The following is a 27,950-nucleotide window of genomic DNA, read 5'->3' as shown; positions in this document are numbered from 1 at the left end:
AAAATAAAATAAAATGCATGCTGGAGTTTGTTAAACCAGTTTAGTGTTTATTGTCCCGTTGGATAGATTTAAAAGTAATGTAATAATTTAGGAATATTAGTTGTAAAATATCAGAAATTACACTCTTTGCAACTATTTACACTCATGATGAAAATTTGAGTCAACCTATGTTAGAGGGGAGAAGATAGTTTTTCAAGTTCTTTTCAAGGGCATAACACTTAGAAAATTGAGGACCATTTTTGTGTATGACCTAGTCTCCTCAATTCTCTTATCTCATGTTCTACTATTTTTTCCCTTGTTTAAGTAACTCCAGCCACACTGACTCCTTGGTGTTCCTGACAAACCAAGAATCTCCATCTGTTTCAGGACCTTTGTACTTACTGTTTGTGCCTCTGCCTGAAACACTCTTCTGCAAGAGAGCCACAAGGTTTGTTCACCTATCAACAGAGGCCTTCCCCAATCCTCTCTAATCTCTTTTACTATTTTTCTTCATAGCATTTATTACTCCCCAACATATATTTTCAATCTTCCTCCATTAGTGTCAAATGAACTAAAACAGAGTTTGGAGGCTTTGACTAGAAATAAATGATTTATTCAAGGATCTTCAGGTTTGCAAACTGGAAACACAACTAGGCAAAAACCCAGAAGTGTTCCGAAGAAGAAAGAGTTCTTATAGTAAAAAGTGCATTTTTGAGAATAATCAGTACTGCAGGAATAGTCAGTCCTGCACCTAAGATTGGTCCAGGACGGTTATCAGTCAGATGTCAGGTGGTCTTAATTGGTGAGTACTTGGTGTAATTAGGGTTGTCTGGAGGTCTGATATATGTCCAGGCATTGCTGCAGGCCTGTAAATTTCAAAAGTTTAAATTCACAGGCTAGTTAAAACAAGAATAGAATTGTTTCCTCATACCAAAATCTACTTCATTTCAGTAATTTAGCAGCTTGACTGTAAGTGATTCCATTTTATTTCTTCACTCTATTTCTCTTTAGATTGCAAACTCTTTGAAGGTAAGGATCTCCTTTGTCTCCTCCTGTAATCCTAGTCTCTGAAACACCTGATACATATAGTAAGTCAGTATTTTTGAACGAATAAATGAAAAATGTTTCCAGGTGCCTTCGTTTAAGGACTTATACCAGCTCAAAGAATAAGTTTCTTGGGAACACTGTCAGAAGAAAGCACTTCATGACCCTAAACGTTAAAACAGCTGTTGCACTACGTAAAAATCCCAGAATACGTTTCGCAAATAAAGATAACCCTTTCTGAAAGCTTCTATTACCAACATTTTTAGGGCATTTGTAATCCACCTCGCGCCAGGACACTAAGTGGGACTCCCAGATCATAATATTGGTTAGATCGGTGACTCCCCAAACTGATACACATCAGAATCAGCCGAAGCGACTTTTCAACATCCATCAGCCATCTCCCCCACTTCCTGATGCAGGTCTGGGGTGTGGTCTTGCTATCTTGGCTTTGAAAGAGCTCCTCAGTTGATTGGTTTTCTGATACGAAGCCACGTCTGAGAATCAATCACCTTAAAAAGCTAAAAACAGCTGTTAAGAGTTTCTTCTTCCCCGGGTATTTTCAGCCTATTTCTGGCAGGCCCCCATTTAAAAAAAAAAAAAAGGCCTGCTTACTTGCCACTGAGGGACAATCAACCGCAAGAAATGGGCAGGTTGAAAAACAGAGACCCAGGAGGTCTGTACCTCCGGGCCGGGAAGCCTCGGTGTCCCACCGTGCAAACGAGGTTTCCGCGGAGGCGCGCCCACCTCTGGGGATGGCGTCGCTAGTAGGGAGACGCTCGCTGGGCAGGAACCAGCCCTGGGCTCCTACCCTTCCCCACGCTGCTCCCCACACCACCGTTGCATCTGAGCTCACAACCACCTCTAGAAGGAGGAATTCAGCGTACACGGCCTGTGCCTTGAAAACCAGCTGAATCGCGGCGGCGCGGACGCAACGCGCGGGCCCGGAGGTCGGGAGGGGTAGTTAGGTCCGCTCCGCGCCCGCGCCCTGAGTTCCCGCCTCCCTCAGAGGACGTCCGTGCGTACGTGCGCGCGCACCGCCTGGCCCACTGCAACCGCGCGGCGCGAGGGCGGGGGCACCGCGTGCGCGCGCGCTCTCGTCCGTTCGTTCGCTTGCTCGCTCTCGGCGTCCGCTCTCGCTGCGGCTGCGGCTGGGGCTGGGGGCGGCAGCGGCGGCGCGGGCGGCGGGCGGCGCGGGGCGGTCCGGCGGGTTCAAAGAGGAAAACATGGCGGAAAACAAAGGCGGCGGCGAGGCTGAGAGCGGCGGTGGGGGCAGCGGCAGCGCGCCGGTAACTGCCGGGGCCGCCGGGCCCGCGGCGCAGGAGGCGGAGCCGCCTCTCGCCGCTGTGCTGGTGGAGGAGGAGGAGGAGGAAGGCAGCAGGGCGGGCGCGGAGAGCGGCACGGCTGGGCCCGACGACGGGGGGGTGGCCGCGGCCTCCTCGGGCTCGGCCCCGGCTGCCTCAGCCCCGGCGGCCTCAGTGGGCCCTGGAGTTCCCGGGGGGACGGTATCGACGCCGGCCCCCGCTCCAGCCTCGGCTCCCGCTCCAGGTCCCTCGGCGGGGCCGCCTCTTGGACCTCCAGCCTCGCTCCTGGACACCTGCGCCGTGTGTCAGCAGAGCTTGCAGAGCCGGCGTGAGGCGGAGCCCAAGCTGCTGCCCTGTCTTCACTCCTTCTGCCTGCGCTGCCTGCCCGAGCCGGAGCGCCAGCTCAGCGTGCCCATCCCCGGGGGCAGCAACGGCGACATCCAGCAAGGTGAGCGGGCGGCCCTGTCCGAGGTTTGGGCTGAAGGGGATCTGCGGGGCCGAGGAGGAGGTGGGGACGGAGGTGCTGGGGCCCAGGGCTCCTAGGACGGCGCGATCCCGAGGAGTCTAAGAGGTGAAAAGACACGGCCCCTGGGACAGTTTCCAGAGGAGCTGGACCGCCAGAGATAACGCGGAGGGTGAAGGGAGGGGTGCAGGCAGCCGGAGACGGGGGGAGGGGACACCGCTGCCGGGGAGGTTTGTGATGTTCGCGTACGGGCCGGGAAGGCATGGACTCGGGCCGAGAGCAGGTTCGTGAGCTCTTGGACCCGTACTGGGGAGAAAAGGGGGTGTGGAAACGGCTGCAGAGAAGCGTTTTGGGAAGGAAGGCCCGGAGCCGGGAGAGATATTGAGGGAGGGAATAGGTAAGAGATGAGGGCTGTGAGTACGAATTACCTGGTGGGAGAGGACCTGATCCGTTCCAGACGAGGGGAAAGAAGGGCTGGGGATTAAATAAATAGAGGAGGATAAAGGGCATTGGAGAGCTTGCGGTTAAGAGGAGGCATCTGATAGAAAGTAATTTTAAGATGACATTGGAAAAGAGGAACTCTGGCAACGAAAATTACTGTGAGGGGCCTGCATGGTTAGGGAAAAATCCTAAGGTTTAGGGTTGAAGGAGAAATGAACTTTGAAGGGAATTGGGAATTAGGGAGAGCTGGGCATGGATTTTAGTTCCTTGTACATTAATGAGCCTCTAGTGTTCTGGACACTGTAGGATTGACTGAAATACTCAGTGAGTTCATTCACAGTCTAACGGGAAATAAATGTAAAACCTACAGCACTTGAGGTGGGTACTTGCAGTGGTTGTGGCACAATCAGGAGAAGGTCAGGAAAACGGCACTGCAAAGGAAACCCTTGAGCAGGGTTCTTGAAAGGTGAGCAGTAGCTCACTGGATTGGAGAGTATTCAGGGTACAGGGCACCTTACACATCCCTGAAGCTAAGAGATGTGTAAGGTGATTGGTGGAAATTAGGTTGGATTGATGGGCTGAATAGGCAATGCCTTATCTGAAACCCTTGGGACCAGGTGTGTTTTAGACTTCAGAATAGTTTGGAAATTTTTCTTTTTTGGGGGTAAGGTTAGTAATCCTCCAGTAGGGTCTGGGTTAACACATTATCAAACACATTACTATTTCTGTAGTGAAGCATACAAATATCACACCAATGGGATAGACAACAAATAGTCTTCTGCAATTCAGGGTGAGTTTTGCAAAGTTATGAAATTTCAAAGCTTCTGAGTTCTAGAAGTGCAGGTAAGGATTGTGGACCTGTGTTAAGGGTTTTGGATTCATCCTGTGGAGTGTATCCTGTGCAGTGTAAACATAAGGGGGTCCCTGAAGGACTTTTTTATCAAGAGGGTAAAAGTATCACATTTGTGATCCACAAAGATCACTTGGGGGCATGTTGAAGGGTAAAGGAAGTCAAGGCTGCGGGCAGGACCAATTAAGAGAATCTGGCAGTAATCTAGGTAAGAAATTAGCATTTGGAATGGGGAGTAAAGGACTGGTGTCAGGTGTTAAGGAAGGGAGCATTTTGCTGTGGGAGAAAGTAGCCATGGGAGTTGTGAGTAGCCCTGGGAATGAGATTGGGGGGTGGGGCACATTAAGGTTGGTGTGAGTGAGAGACAACTTGTCTAGGCTGACTTCCAAGTTTCTTGTTTGATGGGTGTCAGTGCTATTAATGCAAATAAAAGAATTCAGGCATACAGCAGGTGTGTGTGTGTGGTGGAACAGGGATATAATGATTTCAGTTTTGGGTGTTTTGGATTTGAAGTATTATTGAGACATGCAGGTGAGAATGTTATATTAAGAATAAGCGTTTGATTGATGGAGAAGATACAAAATGATAATGGGTGTGTAAATCACTGCTCACGGCCTCATGAGTAGTAAGACATGTGGGATTCACTGTTCTTATGGGAACTTGGGTTAGGTGGGAGATTGGAGGGAACACAAGATGAAAATTGTGTTTGACTTATGTGGCTGAGGGACTGAGGTAATGAAATTGACTCGCTGATATTTATGTAGGAGAGAGGATAATAGTCTCTAAATTCCCTCTTCATTTCTCTGTCCTTTGTTTTTGAACTAGGAGAAATGAGTAGATGGGACTAACTACTGTCAAAGTAATGTAGCTTTCTAACTAGTATATCTAAAATAAATTAAGTCTGGAAGTCACTGTTTTTAGGCAAGGAGTCTAGAAAGTAATTTGTTAGTACCTGTATTAACTTCTGTATGGATGTTTTGCTTTGCTCTTTAAAAAAGCGAACTTGCTGTTCTTGAGGGAACACTGGTTTTGGAGTCAAGGGACATAGTTCTGCCATTTAATTGTTTTCTGGTTCCCTCAGGTTCATAATGTCTCTGTCCTTCCGTTTTTTTATCTCTAAAATGTAGCTAATAGGCCTTCACTTATATCTCACTAAATAAAATTAAATAATAAATGTGAAAATGCTTTTATAAACTGTGAAATGCTTTTCAAATGCAAGGTATTATTGACCAACCGGTGATTCCATCTCTTGTCTGGGAGCCATAGATGGTAGCTTAATTCACCATCTTAAGTGGTTCTGAAACGATAAGTCCATTCCCCTCCCTCCTAACTGGCCTTTTTCTGTTCCTCTAACACACCAGTTACCCCTTTAGCTGTTCTCCAGGTGTGGCGGCTTCTGGACCCGCAGCATCTGCGAGCTTGTAGGAATGAACATTCTTGCGCCTCACTCCAGACATTCTGACCAGTGGTTTAATGTAACAAGTCTTCCAGGTGATTTGGAGGCACACTAAGTTTGAGAACCACTGTCCTTGAGCGAAGGACCCCTCATTTCAAATGTTGCCTCCTGAGAAAGGCTTTCACTGACTGCTTTTTTAAAAAGGCTCTATGTTTTAGAGTGGTTTTAGAATTAAGAGGAAGTTATGAAGATTTTTTACATGTCACTGTAGGGACAGAGTCCCAGAGAGCAGTTTCCAGGTTCTCGATCTCATGTGGAAAGGTGCTGGCTCGGGTAGTAGATGGCCATCAGCTGTGATCAGATGGCCATCGGCTGTAACTAGTTGACCATCAGCCATTAATATAACTGTGGTGGCTACGCTAGCAAGTGCGAATTGTGGCCGGCAGGTGTGGTTGGCCAGCGGATTGTGGACTGTGTTGATCCTACTTCCTGTGTCTCGCTTGCCCGCCAGTGAGACGGGGGGTGCAGGAAGACCCCTCATTGGGGTACTGGCGGATGTTTGTTTTTGTGCCTCGACCATCTGCCATCGAGACTGTAGTGGCATGACTCCCCAATCTATGGCTCCGTTGTTCCTTTTTGGCCTCACCGTATCCTATGTTTGGGGAGCGGGAGCTGAGTCCCTGCATGACACATGGTGCAGCCGGCCAGAATGGGGGGGTTAGTGGAGCAGTTTGTGCGCATGAACACTCAGTCTCAGGAAGCCGGTGAGGAGCTGCGCCGGGAGGAGGAAGCGCGATCTGTCTGGAGAAACATGCCCCTCGGTGAATTGGTGGTCTTCCCGAGCCTCCAGATGGCACACCGCCCTGTTGCCCATGGCAGGCGTTGCCTGCTTTTTGGTGGTCCGCTGCTGCCGTAGGCTCCTAGAGTTGTGGACATCTTACACTGGGGCCATCCACTGAGATACCTGGCACGGCGAGCAGGATTCTGGCCAGGTAGGAATGATGTCTGACTCTGGGCAGGAGGACGTGGCCCCCATACAATGTGTGGTTGCCGGTGGCCACTGTTCTCAGAACTTGGACCCCCATGGAGGGGTGGGAGAACATGGATGGCTCTCCGACCAGCATACAAAAAGCTGTGCAGCTGCTGGAGAGCTGGAGGGGTGGGAAGACTTAGACGGTTCTCCGACCAGCATAGGTCGGAAAAAGTGAAGGTCGGTGCGGCCGTGTGGGCCGGGAAGTGCTTGCTGAGGCCGCCCAGGTACGGGACTTGTAGTCCCAGGAGGAAACGCTTGCTGAGTCCTCGGTGGAGGGTGCGGGTGAGGTCAGGGTCTCTCTCACCCCTGGGTTGAGCAGGACTCGGAGGGCACACATTGTGAGGCCAACGCACAGCCCTGGCGAATGACTGTGGACTATGGGGAATTGCCTTCCATCCCTGATTTGATGGACCGCTTGACTGTTTGCTTGGGAACGTGGAACTGGTGGATGTTTGCTTCCTGTGTCTTGCCCGGCCGCCAGCAAGACTGTGGTGCAGGAAGACCCCTTGTTGGGGTACAGGCGGATGTTTGCTTCCTGTGTCTCCACCAGCCGCCATGGAGAATATGTAAGCACCTTGGCTGTGAGCCACTATTGTTCCAGGACGGTACCCTGAGAACCGTAGCTGTACCCCGGAAGTCGGGCTGTGCCCAGAAAGACTGGTGGTACCCTGAGATCCCTGGCTCTGCCCAGAAAGTAGGTGGACATTCAGGGACACCCTCTAGAACATTACTTGAACTGGACTGAAACTTTCTCGTGAGCTGGGTTCCTGGCGGGGGGGCGGGGAGGGAGGCTCCTCACGAAAGACGCTGGTTGTGCAGGGTGTGAGGCGAGACCCTGGAGGGGTGGAGTGCAGGGACGGAGTCCCAGAGAGCAGTTTCCAGGCTCTTGACCTCACGTGGAAAGATGCTGGCTCAGGTAGTAAATGGCCATCAGCTGTAACTAGTCGGCCATTTGCCACTAATATAACTGCCGTGGCTATGCTAGCAAGTGCGAATTGTGGCCGGCAGGTGCGGTTGGCCAGCGGATTGTGGATTGCAGACCGTGTTGATCCTCCTTCCTGTGTCTCGCCCGGCCTCCAGTGAGACTGGGGTGCAGGAAGACCCCTCATTGGGGTACTGGCGGATGTTTGCTTTTGTTTCTCGACCAGCCGCCGTGGAGAATATAGTGGCATGACTCTCCTATCTGTGGCTCCGTTATTGTTCCTTTTTGGCCTCACCATATCCTGCGTTCTTGTGTGGGGAGCGGGAGCTGAGTCCCTGCATTACCATCACCTGCCCTCATACATGCATAGCTTCCCCTTTTACCAATATCCCCACCAGAGTGGTACATTTGTTATAGTCAACGGACCTATACTGACATCATACTTTCCCAAAGTCCATAGTTTACGTTAGAGCTCACTCTTAGTGCTGCACGTACTACAGGTTTGTGTAAATGTATAATGACATGTATCTACCATTATAATATCATACAGAGTATTTTCACTGCTCTAAAAGTCCTATGACTGACTGCTCCTTTTAAAGTAGCCCTCCAGGTCACTTTATGACATATTACCTTTTTTTTTCTTCATAGCACAGCTAAAATCCAAAATGTTTACTCGTTTTGTTTATTCATGTTCCTTGTTTCCCACTAGACTGTTGTGGAATGAATGTTCAGTAAATAGCTTTTGGATGAATAAGAATCACCTGGAGAGCTTTTTTAAATGCCATTTCGGGAGTTTCAGAGACACAGTTTCAATTAATTTGGGGATGACGCTAAGAATCTGAATTTTGAGCAAGTATCTCATGTGATTCAGATTGTGGAATCTACCACACTAAGAGGAACATGGATTTAAATAGTTTTGAGGAGAAAGGCTGATCTGTTTACTCTTGGAGAACTTGGAAAATCAAAATAAACTAGTTAATGTTTGTTGAATCTCAGTAGTGAGTTTTTAAAAGTGCTTTTGTAATTCTTTTTTAGTTCTGTTTCAGATTGAGTCAGAGTAGCTATCAGTAGTGGGTATGTATAAACCTATAATGAGTCAATAAAAATACAAATTTGTATTGATACATCTAGTAACAAGCTCTAAAATGAACTCTGGAAGGAGGGAAGCCTTGCAGCAGGGCGCATCTGAGAGAGCACGGTGATGTGGGTGAAGAATTTGATGGGGAGTAAGGTGCCCTGGGTTCTGCTGTAACCAGCCAGGTAACCTGGGACAAGGCACCTAGACAGCCTCTCCTGGTCTGCGTGTGAAGAGGTTGGGCTCCTATCCTCTACAATTTTATGATTCTGTTCTCTCTTATGCAACTTTTCACATCTACATGAGTTTACTATTGTTTTGTTTGTGAGGAATGATGAAAGAATCAACATGGAAACTTGATTCTCTTTCTGAATCTTCAGCTTATTGCGAAAAGCCTGAGATGGCAACAGTCATGTGATAAGTGGGAGGGAAAACCTCTGGGTGTAGTGTGAAGAGCACGGTGGTTCTGTCTCTCTAATCCATGAGCCTGGTGAGCCACTCTTAATCACTCAGCAGGAAATCTTCTGCTTGAGCCCTTGAAGTTTTTTGTCCCAGTGGTACATATACTGTATGGCAGTTTGCTAGTTCTGTGTGGGACTTAACTGTTTGGGGATCCCTCCCCCCCCCCCCCCCCGCCCCCATAGGATTTTGTATTTGTCACCATTGAAAGTCTGAATTTTAAACAGATTCTTGGACTGGGGGCTTATCCATCAGCTCCTTCAACTTTAGCACCAGTCTCATCCCTGGTATCTTTTCCAGAACTGCCACCTTCACCATGAAGCTCCATGCGTTTTCCCAATTCAAACTTGGCCTTGTTCATTCAGCATTTTGACTTTTCTAACAAAGACGGCGTGGAGCGGATAAGTAGACGTGCAGGCCTTTTCTGTGTCTTTGCCAGCGCTGTCTACAATCAGTTTATTGACCATTCCTTTCAAGTCATTTGTCTGCACCTCTCAGATTGGGATTTCCACTGTTGTCTTCTGGATTTGGCGGATTTGATGCTGAGCATAAGAGGTCTTCCGAATCTGATTGTTTTGTTTTTTAGTAAAGCCAACACAGACTAAGCAAATAACCACTGGTAGTCTTCACATTAACATGAGCTTCAATCATGGTCTGCCATTTTTTGACCATGGAACACATCTTGTCACTGATAAGATCCAGGCCCTGGAAATGAGTCAGGCAGTTTTTACCCTGAACATCCTGAGTAATTAGCTTGAATTTTGTAAATGCAGTGTCATCATTCTGCAGATCACCTAGGCTCATTTCAAAAACATGACCCTTGAGACCATCAGATACAATTTTGATTCCTTAACTTCTCGTGATTAGTGTTTTTCCAACATTTCTTGTATTGAACTAGCTGGTGCTTTCACATACCAATCTTTCTTAGAAAATAGATGAACCACTTCTTGGCTCCCTTTGTGCTGCCTTTGATAAGGCACTTGTTCTTGCCAACCGCCATCGTACTGCTTAGAGACTCAAAAGGCTGGTAGGGGATTTTTAAATTTTTTTTTCAGGTCCTATTTCTCTAATGCCCTATTCAACATAATGCTTGAGTTTTTGAATGCTAATATAGTCATCAGCAACCGATCATTAAATATGTGCCAGGAAAACTAAACACTAATGACTTCTACTGGGGGTAATACATTGTAAAGTACTTCATATAGTTCCTGGCACACCGTAAGCCCTTAATAAATTGTGCTGTTTCTGTTGTCTTCCAGTTGTCCCCCATTGGCTTTGTGCCTACCTCTCTGATAGTAAGCACAAAGAAGAGGCAGGAAGGTAAATTGCTGGTGTTTTTCTAGGCTTTTCTGACATCTAATGATGTACAGCATGCCTGACAAAGTCATTTGCATTCCAGGTTACTCTGCTACCAAAAGTTATATGTAATGTAAAAAACTTATAAACTAATATTCCAAATCTTAAGTCTGTATAAGGTCTACTATCTATACATCAAAAATTTTAGGAGACTAATTGCTTTCTATTTCCTCATGTATACTCTTAGCAGACCCTAAATGAGAATACCTTTGAGTAGTGATTCTCAGAGTTGGTTCATGGAACCTTGGGGAAATAGTCCTTGGTACCCTTTTAGGCGTTGGCAAAGTTTAAACTGTTTGCATAACACAAATTCATTATTTGCCTTATTCACTGTTCTAACATTTATATTAATGATGCAGAAGCAATGATGGGCAAAAGTGCTGGCACCTTAGCAGGAATTAAGATAATGCCTCCAAACCATACTAAAAATCACTGCATCTTCACCACCACACTTGGAGTAAAAACGAAAACAACAAAAACCATGCTTGTTTCACTTTCTGTCCTTGAAGAGTAAAAAATTATTTTATTAAATCTTGATCCTTAATAGTCTATGTGATCAAATGAGAAGTGTGTATAAAGTGCTTCTGCTGAAGTACAAGAAAAAGTTGTTTGATTCTAAGCTGAATTAGCTGCTTTTTTTTCATGGAAAAAAATTTTTACTTGAAAGAATGAACAAACTGCTTTTTTAGGCATGAGTATTTGGCAGCCATTTTCTTAAAAATGAATGAGTTGGGCTTGTCACTCACTTCAAGGAGAACAACTGACATTACACGTTGCCAGTGATAAAAATTGAGCTTTTAAATGAAAATTCTGGAAAACTTGTATCTGCCACCATGAGCTTGACAGCTCAATATTTAAAGGCTTTTCTGATGAAATTGGTAGTGATATTAACACTCTTGGGGTCGGGGGGATATTGTGTAATGAAATGTCAACATTTGGAAGATCTACATAATGAATTAATATTTTCCAAATGATCAGTGCATGATGTTTCAAAATCATGCATAGAAAAAAGATTCAAAATGCAAAATACACCAATAGATTGTGATATAGGGGAGTTAAAAGTTCATCAGTATGGGTTGAAATTCCACATTGCAGCTGACATTTAAGAAATAAATGCACTTTCTATGTTTTTGTATTATATCAAAGAATTTTCACACATTTGACTGAAAAGACTATTAACTCTTCCCTTTTCTTAATGTATGAGGCCAGATTTTCTTTATATTCTTCAAACAAAGCATTACAGCTGATAAAATGCAGAAGTATATGTTCATCATCTTCTATTAAACCAGACATTAAAGAGATATAAAAAATGTAAAAACAGTGCCAATCTTTACTAAAAACTTTTTGTTTTGGAACATATAGTTATTTCTGATAAAGATGTTATTTAAACATATAATGAGTTTTTTTAAAAATGAGTAAAATATTTACTCTCAATAAACAAATTATTTGATTTATTAAAGTTATTACTATATTAATACAATATTTTAAAATGCTGTTTTTATTTCTAATACTGTACATATTGATGGATAAAAGCTGTTTGAGATTCTTAGTAATTAAGAGTGTAAGAGGGATCCTGAGACTAAAAAGTTGGAGACCCATTCCCTTGAAGGGAGAGTCAGAAAATGGTAATTGAGGGTCATTGGGAAAAATGTCAGACTGTGGAATAATAGAAGGTGGCAGATTCATGCATTTTGGGGTACCCATCAACGCAGTTCATGAAGAGCTTGCCCCTAGTAGAATGTAAAGATGAAACAGTACTTAGTAACTGAAGTTGTTGGCTTTTTGTAAATACCTCACTGTAGGTGTACTTATGTTTTCTTCATATTTATGACTGGTTGACTGAGTTCTATCACCTTACCTTTCCTGAGGCCAGGTTTAGAAGTTGGGCACATTAACCTGTTTCTTCGGTGGCCACAAGCTCTACCTTTATCCCTAGCCAGCTTCTCAAATGGACATTGGTTCCGAGGGGAAATGAAAAAAAAAAAAAAAGGATAAATGAATATAAATATATCATTTTTAGAAAAATAAAGTCTGTGTCTTGATGGGTAAATAGCATGAATTATGTGGTACTAATGAATAATACTTTCTGAATGCTTATTTTGTGCGATACATATTGCTGCTTCTGTGAATTGTCCCTATGTCTTCTATTTTTCTTTAGCTTGCTTACATTTTTTGATTTACAAGAATTCTTGTTCAATTCTGTATACTGATCCTCTGTTGGTTAAGTTGGAGATTTATTCTGAGCCTACTGTGGCTTGCTGTGGTAGCTAGCCTCCAGGATGGCCTCAGTGTTCCTTTCTCCTGGTATTCACACCCTATGGTCTCACTCAATGACTGGTCCCAAAGGAATACAGCAGAATTAACAGAATAGACTTCTGAGGCTAGGTCATTAAAGGCAGACAGCTTTCCCCTTACTCTTGAGATCTCTTGTCCTGGGTGAAAACCACTGCCGTTCTAGCAGCCTTGTGGAAGAGGCCCATGTGGAGAAGAACCACAGCCTTCTGCCAACGTCCAGCCATGTGAATGAGCTACTTTGGAAGTAGATCTAGCATGGTCAGGCTTTCAGATGACTGCAGCCCTGGCTGACATCTGACTGCAACCTCATTCGAGGCACAAAGCCAGAACCACTTGCCAAGTCACCCCCAAATTCCTGACTCAAAGAAACTCAGAGATAATGAATTGTGGTTTTAAGCCACTAAATTTTGGGGTAATTTGTTACACAGCAATAGATAACTAATACACTTCACTTTAAAAAACTCTTTAGAAAGCTGTGTTTTGCTGTATGAGAGGTTTTTTGTTTTTTTCAGTCACTCCTCCCCCCATTTTTCTGCCTTTATTGTTTATTATAAAGCTATAGTAAACTGTTATAGGCATACCTTGGAGATAATGCTTGTGGATTTGGTTCCAGACCACTATAGTAAAGTGAATATCACAGTAAAGTGAGTCACATGAATTTTTTGTTTTCCCAGTGCATTTAAAAGTTGTATTTATACTATACTGTAGTCTATGCAATAGCATTATGTCTAAAAAAAACAACATATATACCTTAATTAAAAAGTTCTTTATTGCTAAAAAACGCTAACAATCATCTGAGCCTTCAGTGAGTTGTAATCTTTTTGCCAGTGAAAAGTCTTATCTTCAATTTGTAAAAAAGGCAAGATCTGCAAGGTGTAATAAAATGAAGTTTGCCTGTGTTCATTAAGGTAATTTCATTCCCCTCCACGTACACCTTGTTCATCTTCAAGATTCTCTTGACTGATCTTGACTTTTTGCTGTTACGTTTTAGAATCATCTTGTGAACATTTAAAAAAATTTGTCAGCATTTTTGTTGGAATTGCTTTGAAAATATAGATTTATATGGGAGAAAATGCTATCTTTATAATATGATATCTGCCTATTCATAAACATTGTATGCCTTTCTTTTTACTTAAGTCTGTTTTTTATTATGTAGTTTTTTCTTTCCTAGAAAGGTCTTTCACATCTTTTATGAGTTATTCCTATATACAGAAGGTCCTTAACTTGAATGAATTTTCAACTTTATGATGGTGTGAAAGTGATATGCAGTCAGTAGAAACTGGCCAGGTTAAACTATGATGTATGGTGGGCTAAATGTATTTTCGACTTAATATTTTAAACTTACAATGGGTTTATTGGGACATAACCCCACCAAAAATTGAAGAGCGTGTATATATTTCTGCTTTTATTGTAAGTTTCCCCTAAATTACACTTAGCTGTGTTTGCTCTGTGTTCTTGTTTTTAATTTTGCTTTTTATATTTTAAATACCTAAAGTATACTGATTTCATATTTGTTTGATAATTCTATTATCTGAAGTCTGAAGTTCTTGAGATCTTACTACTACTTGCTTCTGCCTACTCTTGATCATAGTAGATGGTGTCTTCCAATGTTTTATAGTTTTGGATTGTGAGGGCTTTATGACCTGTCAGAACTGGTTTGTAGGAACAAGCCTCCAAAGAGTATATTTTGCCTTTGCTTCTTTCAGGTGCCACCAACACAAAATCACTGAAGTTAATTAAGTTTGTTTGGGGTTTCTTACTATGTTTCCCCAAAAATGAGACCTAGCCAGACCATCAACTCTAATGCGTCTTTTGGAGCAAAAATTAATATAAGACCTGATCTTATGTTATATAAGGCCTGGTATTATGTATATTATAGTATATTATACCTGGTCTTACATTAAAATAAGACCGTGTCTTATATTAATTTTTGCTCCAAAGATGCATTAGAGCTAATTGCCCAGCTAGGTCTTATTTTCGGGAAAACATGGTAGAACTGGCAGATATTGATCTAGGGTTTACTTTATAGCTTGACCTGTATTTGGAAATTCTCAGGAGAAAATTTCTTTACTCACTCTGAACTCAGGCAGTGGCAGACAATTCTGTTTCTATACTATTGGTCAGATTTTTTTTTTTTTTAATTTACTATCGTCGTCGTGATTTGCTCATGCACCCTTCTAACTGAGTGTAATCCTTCAAGCCTGTGTTATAAAGAGAGTCTTGGTTCTAATTACTTTGCACAGGCCCTGGGCTCCCAGGTCTCCTCCATTCTTTGTTCACACCTTTGTTTGTAGATCCTAAGAGTCAGTGAGAGTAAAATTTGAGCCTTTGCATTTTTGAATTCTCTTTATTTCACTCTTCTACCTAAATGGTAGCTTGACTGGCTGTGAAATTGTAGGTTAAAAAATCATTTTTCCTCATAACTTTGAAGGTGTCTCTTCCAGTGTTTTGAAGGAATATGTTACTGCTGATGCTAGTCTGATTTTGCTGCTTTGTGTGGCCCCAGTTGAGTTTTGTTTGATTTACTTCTTGGAACCTTTAATATCTCTTCATCCATGTTCTGACATATAGTGATGTGCCTTTATTGATTTTTTTCCTTTCATTTAAAAAAAAAAGTTTACTGTGCTTTTTTAAATTAGTCTTGTGATCTTTATTTATAGTAATAAAACTTTAAACATTAAAATTGCGGTTGGAGCTCCATGCTCCTAACTCCGAAGGCTGCCGGTTCGATTCCCACATGGGCCAGTGGGCTCTCAGCCACAAGGTTGCCAGTTCAATTCCTCAACTCCCGCAAGGGATGGTTGGCAGCGCCCCCTGCAACTAAGATTGAACACGGCACCTTGAGCTGAGCTGCTGCTGAGCTCCCGATGGCTCAGTTGGTTGGAGTGCGTCTGTGGCCACGCAGCAGCAGCCTACCCGTTTGTCCCCTCGTACCTGCCCCCAAAGAAAGGAGAGTCTGTGAGACAGATCCTTTCAGGGACTTTGCTTCACCTTTGTGTTTGTACCTTATGTCTCCCTGTTTGGCTCCCAAAAGATGGCTGGTCAGTCAATGACGAGTAAGATTCCCCACGGGGGGAACAACTCAAGCCAGGCGCAGTCGAGTGGGAACCAAGAGGAGAACCCACGGGGTTCATAGAGGTGGGCACAGCCCCCCACCTTCCCCCGGCTAAGGAGAGCCTCTGCCTCCGCGGCTGCATTCCTTCCCACAACCTGCAGGGGAAGAGATTCAATGAGGTGCTCTCCGTCTATTCATATGTGTATAGGTTTTGTCCCTTGGGGAAGTACAAACACCCTGAGACTTAGGGTTCTGCTGCCTGCAGGCAAGGGTGATTCTGATGAGAGGTTCTGTGCTTGTTAATTGTTGGACTTCATTTAGATCAGGTGTTGGCAAACTGGCCTTATAGGCCAAATCTAGCCTGCTGCCTGGTTTTATATGAGTCATGAGCTAAGAATGATTTTTACATTTTCAAGTGGTTGGAAAAATCCAAAGAATATTCTGTGACATGTGAAAATTATATGAAATTCAAATTTGTATTCGTAAATAAAATTTTTGGAACAAAGCTATGCCTATTTGTTTAGGTATTATCTATGACTACTTTTATGCTACAATGGCAAAATGAATAGTTGTGATAAAGACTGGTACTCATTGCTTTGTCCTGCTTTTTGGTGCACTACAAATTGCAGTGGTGCAGTAATTTAATAGACACACGTATGCTGTAGTACAACAGTTACAAAATTTTTTTAATTACCAGTGTATACCTCTCATTTCAAATAAGAAAAAAGTGGATTTCAAGGCACAGTGGAGTGTGTGTGTTATTTCATTTTTGAATTAGATGACAGTGCAACAAAGTGTTTATTATGCACTTTTACTATAGCTCTACTAAAAAAACACAGTATGTGGATACTACCAGACTAAGTTGTGGTCATGATAGTCTTAACTCACAGGAAAGCAAGGGACAGAGAAATTAGAAAATTGAAAATGTAGTATCTCATCACAGCAGAATTTCTTAAAAAAAATGAAATCAAAGTAAATTTCTGAGTGGATTATTCATTAGGAAAGGAAAGCTCTTAGGATGGCAAGTTAATTAAAGCCTCCTTGTTAAGCAAAATATTATTTCCCAAAAAGAATTCCATAATTTTTATTAGATTTGCTTTACAGAAATCTTTACTAGATTATTATCATATTTAGAATTTTGTGAAGAATTCTGTAAGTTTATTTTCTTATGCTAAGTTATCTACATAATATGCTTGATACTGTGTCTGTACCTGCAAAGCTGAAAACATTTGCTGTGCCTTCTGATGCCTTGTGCCACATTTGGATTTGGTAGGAAGTGTTAGGCACTGGTTATGAGTCAGGTTTCAAGAAGTATGGTATGTGCAGTCTGACCTGTTGTCCGCAGTGGATTTGGATGAGAACTTCCAGACGTCACAAGTGACTCCCAAAATAAGAATTTTAGACCATTCTGGCCTGTCATCCCACTTGTGGTTTATTAATAGAATGCTAATTTTCAAGTTAAACAGCAGATTTCTTTTCCAATTACTAAGGAATGGCTTAAAAACTAATCCTTACATAATAACTTATGTGAAAAATTAATTTCACTCAAAAGAGCTCCATTTTTCATTGGGAATAGAGCAGATATGAGGGTAGGGTATTTAGAATCATTTAACTGTATTACTTTGTGAGTCTGAAGAATTGAAAACCATTAAGAGAACACTGCATTTCAGCTGTCGTTCAGATTTGAAATTTGCTTTTTGTTGAGCATCACCTTTATGTGTTGTGAGATACGCATCGTATATAAAGTGAAATGAACCTTGAAGCCATTGAATTTTACTGAAGAGATAAGACAGTATTAGAAAATAATGTAAGACTTTATAATAAATTAATTATCAAATATTCATTGGAATAGCATTCAGAAGTAGAGATTAGTCATGGCTGAAATTTACTGCCTTTGCTCTTAATGTTGGTTTGGAGATGGTGATCCCTTTCTCATATGCATATTACGTGATTGATTTAGACTCTTATGCCTTTGGCTGTAATCCAGGCTGTTTTAACATTGATCACTTTTCTCTGTTTTCCATTCCCAGTTTATGTTTATGCTTTCAAGTTCGGTTGTTATCTGAATTAGTAACAGCAGGAGAGAATTAAATGTGGACAAATTTATTTGACTCTGACTGGATTTCATTTCCAGACTTCATTTCCTTATCTGTAAAAATAACATCAGCTCCAAGTTAAAACCTTTTCATTTTATCTTACTTGCTTATAAAAAATCTCTCTGGTAAAATTGTCCTCAGTTGTTTTTTTGTTGTTGTTTTGTTTTTTTTAAACAAGGCTACTGAGGCAGAAAGGTAAAATTTTACCTTAATGTGGCTTTCCCATGTGGAGATAATAGCACAACCTCAAGTGGATACTGTCTGGGGCCAGGCAGGTAACTCATTTAAGAAGTATCAAAGCTTGCCCAACCTAAACAACAGTAAACTGTGAACTTAAAATATACCTTATCCTGGCCAAATAGGTAATACCAGATAGACTGCCAGTTTTAGTTTGATTTCATAAAGCTTAAATTTATTTAAGTACTTATGTAAGCTTTTCCCTTTAGAGTGTTTCAGTAGGCTATATTGCAATGTTTTCATAGGAATTAAGCATCATTAGAATGATCAGTATTATTTTTACTATCTAGTTTTCATAGGAATTAAGCATCATTAGAATGATCAGTATTATTTTTGCTATCTAGTTAGATGAGCAAGAAACAAATGCAAGAGAATTTTCAAATTACAAATTTTGAAGTCAAATTTGGTAAAGTGGAATGTTGAATAAATGGTGGTTAGTAAGTTTACAAAAACTTGTATAACCTATGACATAGGTGCCATCAGAAATTTACTGTCTGACATTAGAAATTTACTAAGTCTGTGCCAAACCAGATTATAATATACTTCTGAACTTTGTCTGTTTTTCCCATCTCTTGAAACACCTAAGTGTTTTATATGTTCAAAATGGGGTTAGATGAGTGGTCTCAACTGATGTGTCATAGTAGCGTGTTATACTTCACAGGTTTATTGCCAAATTGTGAACAGTGTGTGAAATTCATTTTTGTTACAATTGCACGTGTTTTACTTTTTAAAACATGTTTATTCTGTTTTAAAAAGGTTTTTTATTAAAATATAGCTAACATACAATACTATATTAGTTTCAGGGGTGTACCATAGTTATTCAACATTTATATGCCTGAAGAAGTGACCACCATAAGTCCAGCAACCATCTGATACCCTACCACGCTATCTCAGTATTATTGACTCTATTCCCTATGCTGTACATTACATCACCGTGACTTATTTTATACCTGGAAATTTGAACCTCTTATTCCCCTTCACCTTTTTCTCCCCTTTTAAAAATTTTCGATTATAGTTGAAAATTGTACATTCAGTATTATTTTATATTAGTTTCAGGTGTGCAGCATAGTGGTTAGTCATTTATACACTTTAGGAAGTGTTCTCCTGACTAGTCTAGTACCCACCTGGCACTATACATAGTTATTACCATATCATTGACTATATTCCCTGTGCTTTACATCCCATGACTGTTTCATAACTACCAATTTGTACTTCTTAGTCACTTTACCTTTTTCACCCCACCTCCCAACCCTCCTCCCATCTGGCAACCATCAGCTTGTTCCCTGCATCTGTGAGTCTGTTTCTGTTTTGTTTATTTTGTTCTTTAGATTCTACATAGAAGTGAGATCATATGGTATTTGCCTTTCTCTGACTTATTTCACCTAGCATAATACCTTCCAGGTCCGTCCATGTTGTTGCAGCAATTGCACGTTTGATGCTTATTAGATCTATTGAATCCAGTGGGTCATTTAATGTGGCATAAAACATGATGCAACTTGCTTATCCTTGCAGAAGCATGGCAGCAAAGTCAACTTGATGCCAAAGAAAGGTGTCTGAAGACTTTGCCTTTTCAGTAGAGTGCATGGTCAAGGTAGAGAACATATTTACTCATACAGAGCAGTTTTGTGATGGGAGACTAAAATATTGGTATATTTTAAGTGACGTGTAATTTTTAATGTAAATGTTCTATTGAAATATGCATAAACAAAAGTGTGAAAATCTAAAGTGTATAGTTCAGTGAATATGCATAAACACACTTGTAAATCCGACAACCAGAATGAGAAACGGTAATTACTAGGTAGCACCCTATAAAACTTCTTTGTGGTCCCCTTCCCGTGATCCTAACTTCTAACACTGTAGGTTAATTTTGCCTGTTTTTAAACTTTATTTAAATAGAACTAAATAGTGTGCACTAGTTTTTGACTGAATGCTTTTGCTCAGTATTGTGAGATTATTCATGTTGCTTATGATTGTAGTTTGTTCATTGTCTTCACAACATTTGTTGTATGAATATACTGAAATTTCTTTATCCATTCAAGTGTTGATGGACATTTGTTATTGTCGATTTTTTACTATTACGGATGTGTTCTTGGAAGCTCTACTTTAACATCTGTCTTGATGAACATACACATTTCTGTCGGTTGTGTGGATTTGCCGAGTCATAGATTGCACATAAGTTCAGCTTTACTATTAATAGATACTGCTAAACAGTTTTCTGAAGTGGTTGTATCAGTTTACGCTTCTGCCAGTTGTGTTTCAGATTTTTAATTTTTTCATATCCTTACTAATCCTTGATATTATCTGTCTTTGACATTTTAGCCATTGCAATGGGCCTGTAGTTGTCTAGAATTTAGTTTAATTGTGCTGATAACCTGTAAAATTGAGCATCTTTTTGTATGTTTATTGGCCTTTAGATATCTTTTATTGTGATGTGCCTGTTAAAAAGTTGTTCCCATATGTTTTTCCTATGGGCTGTCTGCATTTTCCCCAGTGCTGTTGTAGAATTCTTTGTATGTTCCCAGCATGAGTCCTTTGTCAGATAGACATCCTGTTCTGTGGCTTGCTTAGTAATTATATTTTAAAAACTTGAACTTATTTTAGCTTTTAATGAAGTGGTAGCTTTACATTGCTCAGAAGTTAAAAATGTATGCTAAGCTAAATAGTGAAGAGCCTCCCTCATACTTCCTCAGTCAGTTTCTCTCTCCCCTGGCATATCACATGTATTAATTGTTTTATCTGTCCTCCCAGTACAAATGATTTTTGACAAGGGTGCCAAACCCATTCAGTGGGGGGAAAGAATATTTTCTTCAACAAATGATGTTGGGACAACTAGATTTCCATATGCAAAAGAATGAAGTTGGACCCCTACCTCACACCATATAAAATATTAACTCATCAGCCCCAGAAGAAATCGGGTACACATTAGTGGTCACTTTCCATTTGTCCTCTATACCCTCTCCCAGACCTAGGAAACCACTGATCCACTTTTTGTCTGTATAGAGTTGCCTATTCTGGACGTTTTATATAAATGGGATCATGGAATATGTGGTCTTCAGTCACTGGCTTCTCTCATTTAGCACAGAGCTTTCAAGGTTCATATATGCTGTCGCATGTGTCAGTACATCATTCTTTTTGGCCTTAAATAATATTCTATTTTATGGCTCTACCACATTTTGTTTATCCATTCATCAGTTGATGGACTTTTGAGTTGTTACCCTTTTCTGACTATTATGAATAATACTACTATGAACATTTTTTACAAATTTTTACATGAACATGTTTTTATTTTTCATATATATATATATATATATATATATATATATATATATATATGTATACACACACACTCACACACACACACATATGTGTTTAGAAATGGACTTTCCGGGTTGTACAGTAACTATATTTAATCTTTTGAGGAACTGCCAAACTGTTATCCAGAATGGTTGTATCATTTTACATTCCTATCAGCAGTATGTGTGAGCGCCCCAGTTTTTCAGTAACCTTGCTAACAACAGTTGTTATTATCTCTTTTATGAGAACCGTACTAGTAGGTGTGAAGTAGTATCTTATTGTGTTTTTTTTCTTTCTTTTCTTATTGTGGTTCTGATTTGCATTTTCCTGATGGCTAATGATGTTGAGCACCTTCTCATGTGCTATTGTATTTGTATTTCTTCTTTGAAGAAATGATATCTGACCCTATGTAAAACTTGCCCATTATTTAATTGGATAACTTGACATTAAGTTGTCAGAGTTTGTATATTCTGGATAGTAGATCCTTATATCTGATTTGCATGTATCTTGTATTTGTGATTGTCTGTAATTTTTTTGGTGCTATTATTGTTGCACAAAAGTGTTTTTTTTTTAACACCTTGCTATTTTTTTAAGAACTTTTAAAATTAAAATTTATTGGCGTGACAATGGTTAGTAAAATTACATCGGTTTCAAGTATACCGTTCTGTAATATATCATCTATACTCGTATATATCACATGTGTGTTCACCACCCAGAGTCAGTTTTCCTTCCATCACCGTATATTAATATTTGAACCTGTTTACCCACTTTTACCACCCCCTCCCTCTTAAAAAACCTTTTTATTGTGGAAAAAATACGTAACTTGTCATTTTACTCATTATTAATTGTGTAACTCATTGGCATTAATTATATTCACAGAGTTGGCAGCACAGAAGGTTTTGTGAAGTACAATTTTGACGAAGTCCAGTTTACTTTTTTATGTGCACTCTTGTGTTTGATGCGGTATCTTAAAAACTGTTTTCTAACCCAAGGTCATGAAGATATACTCTTTATGTTTCCTTTTAAGGGTTTTACAGTTTTAGCTCTTAATTTTGGATCCATGATGCAGTTATTTTTGTATGTAAAATTTGTGTATGAGGTAAAGATCCAGCTTCATTTGTTTTACATGTGGATATCGGTTGTTACAGCACCATTTATTGAAAATACAGTTGACCCTTGAACCATGCAGGGTTTAAGGGCACCGACCTCTCGTGCAGTTGAAAATTTGGGTATGACTTTTGACTCCCCCCAAAACTTAAATACTGTTCACTAGGAGCCTTACTGATAACATAAACAGCTGGTTAGTACATAATTCGTATGTTGTATTATATACTGTGTTCTTAGAGTAAGCTAGAAAAAAATGTTAAAATCATAAGGGAGAGAAAATAAATTTACAGTACTGTACTATATTAGTGTAAGTTTACAGTGCATTTACAAGCTACATCATATGTTAGTATTGCATCAGTATTGTCTTGTATGATACAAAACACTGTAGGTGTTATGTATTAATAGTGCTAGACATCAAAAATGAATATATAATGTGAAAAAGAAATTCACATTTATTTACAGGTATAATGATTCATACATTTATAACAAAGATGCATCAATATCATTGCTATATGGTAGCCTCATGTAATTGATAGATTACTTCACGTTAGTAAGTAATCTCGCCCAAATTTTCCAATATGATTATTGAAAATAAATTGCTTTTAAGTGGACCTGCGCCTTTCAAACCTGTGTTGTTCAAGGGTCAGCTGTACTGTTCTTTCCCCATTGAATTGTCTTAGCACCTTAAGTGCTAAAATCAGTTGACCATAAAACTCAGTTTTTATTTCTGGACTCTCGATTCCATTTCATTGATCTATTATGCTTGTAGCAAATTGTCTTACTTATTTTAGTTTTGTATTAAGTTTTGAAATTGGTAGTAAGTCCCCCATCTTTGTTTTTTTAAAGATTGTTTTAGCTATTCTAGGTCCCTTGACTTTCCATATAAATTTTATCATCAGCTTGTCAATTTTACAAAAAAGCCAGCTGGGGTTTCGTAAGAGATTGTGTTGAATTTGTATGTCAACTTTGGGGAGTATTGCCATTTAACAATATTAAATAAGTCTTCTGATTTATGAACATAGGAGGTCTTTACATTTATTTAGGTCGTTATTTCAGTCATGTTGTATAGTTTTCAGAATATCGGTTTTACATTTTAAAAAAACTTGGTTCTAAGTATTTTGTTATTTCTGATGCTATTGTAAATGAAATTGTTTTAATTTCTCTTTTTCGGATTATTCCTTTGTAGTATTCATTCACTACATACAAATACAATTGAGTTTTGTACATTGATCTTTCATTCTTCAACATATTCTTAGTGTTAGGAGGTAGATGTCTACGGAGGACCGTTATTCTGCGTACTGTAATTAAGTACAGCCACTCCAGCTTTCTCGTGGTTGCTGTTTGCATAACACATATTTTTCCGCCCCTTTACACATCTTTTTCCGCCCCTTTTCTTGGAGCCTATTTGTATATTTGAGTCTAAATTGTGTCTTTTGGAGACAGTGTATAATTGGGTCTTGTTTTTGTGTTTGTTTGTTTGTTTGTTTTAAATCCAGTCTGAAAATCTGTCTTTTGGTTAGTTGTTTAATCCAGTCACATTTAATGTTACTATTTAGTTGGAGTTATGCCTGCCATTTTGCTTTTTTCCTCCTATAATATATCTCATATCCTTTGTTCTTTTTCCATTTCCATTTTCTTTTGTGATAGTGATCTCTCCCACCCCCAGGGTTGCCAGTCATTGCTTGATTATTTGTTTAAAGACTTCACTGGATCATTTTAGTGAAGTCAAGTTTATTTTCCACTGCAGTGTGAAGCCCTGTTGTCTCTTGTTAGAGGGCATAATCTTGGGCATGTGTAGTCGCTGTGGAATACCATGGTTTTAGGAGGGCTCTTTTTGATGATTTCCTTGATCTCTGTTAAGCTTTCTGCCTCTGTAGGTATCACACCAAATTGTTAAGCTCTGCCAATTGTGGTCAGTGTCCTGGGACATAACTTTTTCCTCAGTCTGTTGTAATTAAATTCAGACCTCTTTCCAAGGTAGTTTTTAAAGTTAGTCTTTGAGGTTTGTTATAACTCTAGGAGGACTTCTTTTTTTCTTTCAGTCTCTCAGAAACTACCTGGCCTGTGGTTTAGCTTGTTCTCATGGCACCACTAGCTTCCTCTTACGTGTTTACCACCAAAATTTACTGTTTTTAAGAATGCCCTTAGGGTTGAACTTTGCACACTGTTGCTAAAGAAGTCATTTTTCTTGGGAAGAGTTTCAGAGCTCTCTGTTCCGATAGCCTGCCTCACCCCCTGGGCAAATACTCTTGGGAAGGATATTGTAGCCCCTGACTTAGAGCTGATGGGAGAGGTCTTTTTGGCCTTATCTCCCTGGAGTGTTACTTTTATCATGGTGAGTTGGTGGGAGAGGGAGGGAGTAGGTTGTGGCTTAAGTGCCACAGACTTTTTTTAAACCAAGATTTAGTAGATTTTCTTAAATAAATGTTTCTTTTTTATTGTATGCTCTTAAGACAATTCCCAGAGACTTTAATTTTTTTTTTTTTTGTAATTTTCACCCGTTATGGTTGTTTCCCTGGGGAAGGAATTACAGAATTCATCCCACTACCTTTTCAAAAGTTGTCCCTGTCCTGCTTTTTTAAAAACTTAATATTTTCATGGTATATCTTTTTTTCATTCTTTAGTTTTCAATGTACTTATGTCTTTGTGTTTGAAGCGAGTTTCTTTTAGACTTTTTTTTAGTATATTTTAGTATATGCTGCCAAAGCAAGCACAAGACTTTTTCTTTTTAGTTTTTTTTTTTGTTGTTGTTGTTGTTGTTGTTTTTAAGATTTTACTGGGGAAAGGGAACAGGACTTTATTAGGGAACAGTGTGTACTTCCAGGACTTTTTCCAAGTCAAGTTGTTGTCCTTTCAATCTTAGTTGTGGGGGGCGCAGCTCAGCTCCAGGTCCAGATGCTGTTGTTAGTTGCAGGGGGCGGAGCCCACCATCCCTTGCGTGGCTCGAGTAGCTGAACCGGCAACCTTGTGGTTGAGAGCCCACTGGCCCATGTGGGAATCAAACTGGCAGCCTTCGGAGTTAGGAGCATGGAGCTCTAACTGCCTGAGCCATTGGGCGGCTCCTCTTTTAGAATGTTTATTGTTAGATCGTGGTTTTATTTTATCCATTCTGCCAGGCTTTGTCTTTTAATTTGTGTATTTATACCATTTAAATTTAAGGTAATTATTGATACGTTCGTTAGGGCTTAAATCTCTTATTTTTTTCTGTTTGATTCCACTGTTTTTCTTTCCTTGCCTTCATGTGAGTTACCTGGACATTATTTTTTTAAATTCAGTCATTTATTTATGATGTTTTTGTATAGTTTTGTGTAGTTTGTATAGTGCTTAAAGTTCTAGATATTATAATATTTGTAATTTATAGTCTATATTGACAATTTACTATTTGGAGTGAGGTATAGAAACTTCTATTTAGATTTTTTTCCCTCCCTAGTGTTAAAATATGATTATCTTTGAGTATTTCCTGCACCTAGTATTATATAAAGTTGTTACAAATTTAACATCAGACATCACATAAGACTGAAGGTACCCATGAGAAGTATTATGTTTACCCTCATTCTTAACCATGTCAATGTGTTTCTTTTCTGAAGATTCAAGTTCCTTCTGTTAATATTTCTTTTCTGTTTAGCAAACTTTCTTTAGCCATGCACATTAAATGTAGGTTTGCTACTGACAAATTTTTGTAGTTTTCCTTCATTGAGAATGTCTTTACTTCTTCATTCCTGAAGGATATTTTTTGTTACATATAGAATTTGTGACTAAGGGTTCTTTTCTTTCAGCCTTTGAACAGTGTACCACTTCCTTCTGGCCTCTGTGATTTTCCTTGAGAAATTCACCGTCTTTTGAATTGACGTTCCCCTGTCATGAAGTCATTGACTGCTTTCAAGATTTTTTTGTCTTTAGCTTTCAGAACTTAACGATTGATGTGTTTGGGTTTATCTTGTTTTGGATTTCTTTTTTTTTAAGATTTTTTTTTTTTTATTGGGGAAGGGGAACAGGACTTTATTGGGGAACAGTGTGTACTTCCAGGACTTTTTTCCAAGTCAAGTTGTTGTCCTTTCAATCTTAGTTGTGGAGGGCGCAGCTCAGCTCCAGGCCCACTTGCCGTTGCTAGTTGCAGGGGATGCAGCCCACCATTCTTTGAATCTATTGGTTTATGTCTTGGCAAATTTGGGACATTTTCAGCCATTATTTGTTGAAATACTTTTTAAGTTTCACTCACTCCTCTCTCTACAAGGATTGCTGATGATATGAATGTTAGTTTTCTTATTGTCCTGCAAGTCATTGAGACTTAAATTTTTTTCCATCTATTTTGGGTAAATTCTATTGATTTGGTCTGAAGTTCATTGATTCTATTCTGTCATTTTCACTTTACTATTGAGGCCATACATCAAGTTTTTAATTTTGGTTATTGTTTTTTAGTTCTATGATGTCCATTTGGCTTTTTAAAAATGACTTCTGTTTCTTTGATCTATGTATTTTTTTGTTTCAGGAGAACTTGTAATTGCTTTTCGAAGCTCTTTTATGCTGATTCCTTTAATTCTTTGCTAGGTAGTTCTAACATTTGATTCTTCCTAATAGGAACATGTATCAGTTATCTTTTTCCGTTTAATTATTTTCGTTAATTATTTGGTTTGACAGTGATTTTTGAGTGTGTTTTGAATATTTGGCTGTTATATTCTGATGCTCAAAGTCCGACTGAATCTTTCTTTCTTTAGCCTACAGTCTCTCTGTTGAAGACACATTGGCCAGGTGTGTGTGTATGTTCAGCTTCTCATGGGCCCTGCTGACACCATTTCAGCAAAAGTCGAGTGCTGACTCTTACTGCCTATTGCAAATGTTTGAGATGGAGTTTCAGGTCCCCATCAGTTTTTCTCAACAAAAGTGTGATAACAACTCATACAACTTTGTTGCCATGTAAACTCAATTCTCCTGAGCCCCTCTGATACCAGGGATGGAGGAAGCTGATGGATGACCCACATCACCTTTTGCTGCAGGGACGGGGTGGAATCTCAGCTCCCCTCCCCACCTTAGCACATCAGAGAAGGGGATATGAAGTGGAGCGCAGACTTGCCCTAACCCCTACCACGTTTTTCTTTTTGTCATTGCCGCGTGGGGACAGAAGTTCAGCTCCCTGTCACTACCCACTGACACAGAGTGTTTTAGTTGTTTAGGTAAGGAATAATGTTGGCTTACTTAAAGTTTCCTTTATTTAAGATCACAGCAGAGATATTGAGGTTTTTTTCTTTGTTTCCAGCTTTCTTGAGGTATAATTGACAAAATTTTAAGATCATTAAAGTTTATATCATGATGATTTGATACATATCCATTGTGAAAGAATTCCTCCCATCTATTCAATTACACATCCATCACCTCACATATTTATATATACAAGACATGATCAAACAATACAGTGAATGTTTAAATTAAAAACAATTATTGTAGTAAAAGACATTACCATTAATACCCCTCAAAATACTCCCTCTCCCTTCAAACACACTTATCGCATCGTTCTTGCCACTTTCTGAAGTAGTTTTAGAATTCCTCTTT

At 40.0% G+C, this 27,950-nt stretch overlaps 1 protein-coding gene across 2 annotated transcripts in view; it reads left to right on the top strand.

The window, feature by feature from the left end:
- Positions 1–2,127: 2,127 nt before the first annotated feature.
- TRIM33 (tripartite motif containing 33) overlaps positions 2,128–27,950 on the top strand; it is a 105,003-nt gene continuing 79,180 nt past the window's right edge. Inside the window, exon 1 of one of the 2 annotated variants that reach the window (XM_019730363.3) lies at positions 2,128–2,772. In XM_019730363.3, the coding sequence (XP_019585922.1) occupies positions 2,247–2,772 (526 nt within the window). In that variant the 5' untranslated portion in view covers positions 2,128–2,246. The remainder of the gene's footprint in view (positions 2,773–27,950) is intronic. The other variant, XM_019730364.3, reaches the window with a different exon arrangement.

Source organism: Rhinolophus sinicus, chromosome 7 (assembly GCF_057876585.1).
Source record: "Rhinolophus sinicus isolate RSI-liver-muscle chromosome 7, RSI-T2T, whole genome shotgun sequence".
Taxonomy (NCBI): Eukaryota; Metazoa; Chordata; class Mammalia; order Chiroptera; family Rhinolophidae; genus Rhinolophus; species Rhinolophus sinicus.
The sequence above is the reverse complement of the archived record's forward strand: the minus strand, read 5'-3'. Positions and strand labels throughout refer to the sequence as shown.